The sequence below is a fragment of the Octodon degus genome, unplaced genomic scaffold (genome assembly GCF_000260255.1).
Source record: "Octodon degus isolate 3935 unplaced genomic scaffold, OctDeg1.0 scaffold00245, whole genome shotgun sequence".
NCBI lineage: Eukaryota > Metazoa > Chordata > Mammalia > Rodentia > Octodontidae > Octodon > Octodon degus.
The window spans coordinates 1,991,353-1,995,223 of NW_004524821.1; the positions used below are offsets into that span (position 1 = coordinate 1,991,353).

At 36.9% G+C, this 3,871-nt stretch overlaps 1 protein-coding gene across 10 annotated transcripts in view; it reads left to right on the top strand.

The window, feature by feature from the left end:
- The window catches only part of Scmh1 (Scm polycomb group protein homolog 1), a 178,450-nt gene that overhangs the window by 51,642 nt on the left and 122,937 nt on the right, over positions 1–3,871 (top strand). For 9 of the 10 annotated variants that reach the window (XM_023706200.1, XM_023706201.1, XM_023706195.1 and 6 more), the window contains 2 exons: positions 665–735; positions 3,282–3,516. In XM_023706200.1, coding sequence (XP_023561968.1) covers positions 665–735; positions 3,282–3,516 — 306 coding nt within the window. Of the gene's footprint in view, positions 1–664; positions 736–3,281; positions 3,521–3,871 lie in introns of those variants that run through there. The other variant, XM_023706203.1, reaches the window with a different exon arrangement.

The window sequence follows — 3,871 nt, forward strand, 5'->3', positions numbered from 1 at the left end:
GGGACCTCTTTTTTTTTGTACCAGAAATTGGGCTCAAGACACTACACTTGCCGGGCAGGTGCTTGTACCAATGAGCTACATTTCCAAACCCCACGGCCTTGTTTAGTAAATAGGTTATTCAAAAGGAATCTCCCCACTTTTTCCTCTTATGATCTTTTTTTCTATGAGCTTCCTGGCCATTTCCTAGAGATACTCGTGTATCTTTCTGTGGCATTTTGCATTACTTTAGGGATTTGCCTTACGTCAAGCAGGGCAATGGTGACACGTCCCAGCACAGAGGCAGGAAGATTGTGGTGAGTTCAAGGCCAGCCTAGGCTACTTAGTGAGTTCAAGTCCAGCCTAAACTGCACTGCAAGACCCTGTCTCAAAAAACTGAGCCAAGAAAACACCTTAGATCAGTATACAAACAGCCCACCATGGCACACATGCTGTAGGTCCACCACTAGTGTCCTATTTTATTTTGATAGCATGATTTTAAAAAAGAGCCACTCAGGTTACCTAATCCTTACCCTCTAATATTACTCTGGGCCCAAAAAGGGGGGGGGAGGTATTTTATTTATGCTAAAAACCAGCTTGCAAATGGCTTATTGTCTAGTGTACATTATATCCCAACAGTATTTTTTTAGGAAGTTGACTGTGATAGAGATTTCTATTTCCTTTACAGGTCATTTTACCTGGGACAAATACCTAAAAGAAACATGTTCAGTCCCAGCGCCTGTCCATTGCTTCAAGCAGGTAATTGATTCTCAACATCTTTAGTATATGGGAGAAAAGTAGGTTTCTTTTGTTTTTGTTGAGGTTTTGGGGGTTTTTGGTTCTTAATCAGTATATGAGGTGGGAAGCCTTTGGCTTCTTACCTGAGGACCCCAGAACAGCCTTGGATGGGAAGAATAGAAACTCAGCAGAAAAATTTAGTCACTGTGAGTTTTAGCAGCATTCTTCTCAGATTCATCCCAAGTAATGCTCTTTTCTGCTTCATTTTCTTTAGGATATTCTGTTACTAAAAGAAAGATACCAGTTTTACTTGTAGCCTTTAATTAAGACAGAGGAGAGAGTTCCAGCTCTTAGTACCTGAAAGTAAAGCAATAGTCTTTCCTTGTCCTTAGCATCCTTGCTACAACCTTATTTTTCTCCAAGACTTATGACATTGAATCCTATTGGGAAAAGTTTTAGGAGTTTGTTAGAGGTCATCCAGAGCTTCACACATAGAATTAAATGTTCCAAACAATTTATAAGTGCCGTTGATCGTGTCAGTAAATAATAAGGCTTGAACACAAAGAAATGTACTGCTAATCAAAGCTAAACATCGGGAAGTTATTTACATTTCTCTTCCTTTATTACTCAGTAATTATTACCTCTGTTAGCATTTCATTTTTAGTTCCATTTTTTAATAAAAATACAAATTCAGAACATCTTTTACTTTAAATAAAAGGGACTGAATTCATATTTTCATCTGAAACATGTTTTTAAAAGTCAAGATATAGTAAACAATAGTTTTAAATCACCAATGACCAAGCAACTAAACAATGATCTTTGAGACAGGAGAAACTAATAAAATGAACCTTGTGTGATTTTCCAGCTTCCTGCCTGTAGAGTATTCAGATTATGGTTTCCAGAAGAGGACTGTAGGTTGGGCCAGCAGATTCTCTAAAGAAATGAGAGTCCAGGGAATTATAGTATAATTCAGCCATTCAGATCTTAAGTATTTATGGAAGAGAAAAGAAAGTCAGTTGGCCTTCCATGTGTGGATTTCACATTTATGAATTTGACTGATTGCAGATCAAGAAGCTTTGGGGGAAAATGGTCTATACTAAACATATATAGGTTTTTTTCTTGTCATTATTTCCTAAACAACACAGTATAACAAATATTTACATAGATTTATACTGTATTAGATATAATAAGTAATGCAGAGATGATTAAGGAAGATTGTATAGGTTATGTGCAAACACTATACCATTTTATATAGGGGACTTGAGCATCTGTGGATTTTGGTACTTGAGTGCTTCTTGGAATTAATCCTCTCCAGACCCTGATAGACAAGCTGTATATTTCTTTGCCAGGATTTATGCAGAAACATTCATGGCAATCTTATTTGTCATAGTACAAAGAAAAAAAGCAGATGAACATTAACTTATGTACTATTCAGCAACCAAAAAGAAAAAAGAATTATACGTTATTTCTTACCTAGATTTTTGAAGACCAGAAGTGTAGTGTTTTGAATTTCACATTTTTTCAGATTTTAGACTATTTTCATATACATAATGAAATATCTTACAAATATGACCCAAATCTAAACGTGAAATTCATGAATTTCAAACACACTTCATACACACAGCCTGATTGTAATTTTACACATTCTTAGTGTCCCTAAGTTTTGACCACAACTCATCACATGAGCCCAGGTATGGAATGTTCTACTTGTAGTATTAAGATCAGTGCTCAAGAAGCTTCATATTTTAGCGCATTTGGACTTCAGACTTTCAGATTATAATCAACCTATATTGATACAGTCGATATTGTAGGTGATTATCAGAATAGTTATGTTGAGGGAATGCTATATAGAAAAAAGTACATCCTCTGTGAGTATATGTAGGACTAAAGGATGAAAAAGACCAACAATCTAGAAAGTACATAAGTGGTTGCCTGGGTGTAGGGGACTGGGAGGGGCCAGAAAAAGTGATTACAAAGGAACACTCACGAGTTTAGGGTGATGGTCACTATCTTGATCTGGTTATGCTTTCACAAGTGAGTACATATGTCAAGACTTACCAATGTGTATATACTTTATTTATGTTAATTATGAGTTGATTTAAAAGTTAATATCAAAATAAAAATTCAACTCCTAGGAGTACTATACTCTGTGTGATACTTATGCAGAGCACTATGGCCAAGGATATGACAGCTGAATAGAATGTAGAGGTTCTGAAAAGAAAATGTTGTACTTGCAGGGATAAGAAGTTAGAGGAGATAATGAGAAGGTATTAAAAGCAAATAGACTGTGTGAGATGCTGTTGTCCTTTTTGTCTTTTTTATTGGTGTGGGCAATACTTGGTACTTCAGAGAAAAGTAAATTTTCCCTTCATCTTACCTTATACTATTTCTTTTAGTATTAGTCTTTTCCTAAATGTTAGGGCATAATCAAACTGGCTGTCCCTGGTCTATGTGTAACCAATTTCAGTCCAACGTGTATATTTTCTGTTGTTTTTCTATTAACATTCGTATTGAAAATGCAGTTCACTATATTCTTATTCTGCCTAAACCCTATGGCTTGTTCTCAGTCCTATACACCTCCAAGCAATGAGTTCAAGATCAGCATGAAATTGGAAGCACAAGACCCCAGGAACACCACATCCACCTGTATTGCCACAGTAGTTGGACTGACAGGTGCCCGCCTCCGCCTGCGCCTTGATGGCAGTGACAACAAGAATGACTTCTGGCGGCTGGTTGACTCAGCTGAAATCCAGCCTGTTGGGAACTGTGAGAAGAATGGGGGTATGCTGCAGCCCCCTTTGGGTAAGTTACTGGCCCATGCTCTTCTCAGTAAATCATTTAGGTCCCCTTCTATATTCTGTTATAGGAAGTATAGAGTCCTTGCCTGTCCCTTCACTTTCACTCGGTTCCTAAAAAAGACCTATCCAAAATGATATAAGCTGCAAAATTTTGACATTTCTATCTCTATATTTTAGCCTATGATGTCCAGGTGTCTCCCAGACTCTACATTTCCAAGCAAGAAAGTACACTGTTCCTTCTTTTTTGTCAATACCCATTTACACTAAGAAAATTGAAGGTGGTCTTTTCATTTAAAATACTTCCAAAAAACCATAAAGCTAAAAATACAGGTACACATACACACACACACACACACACA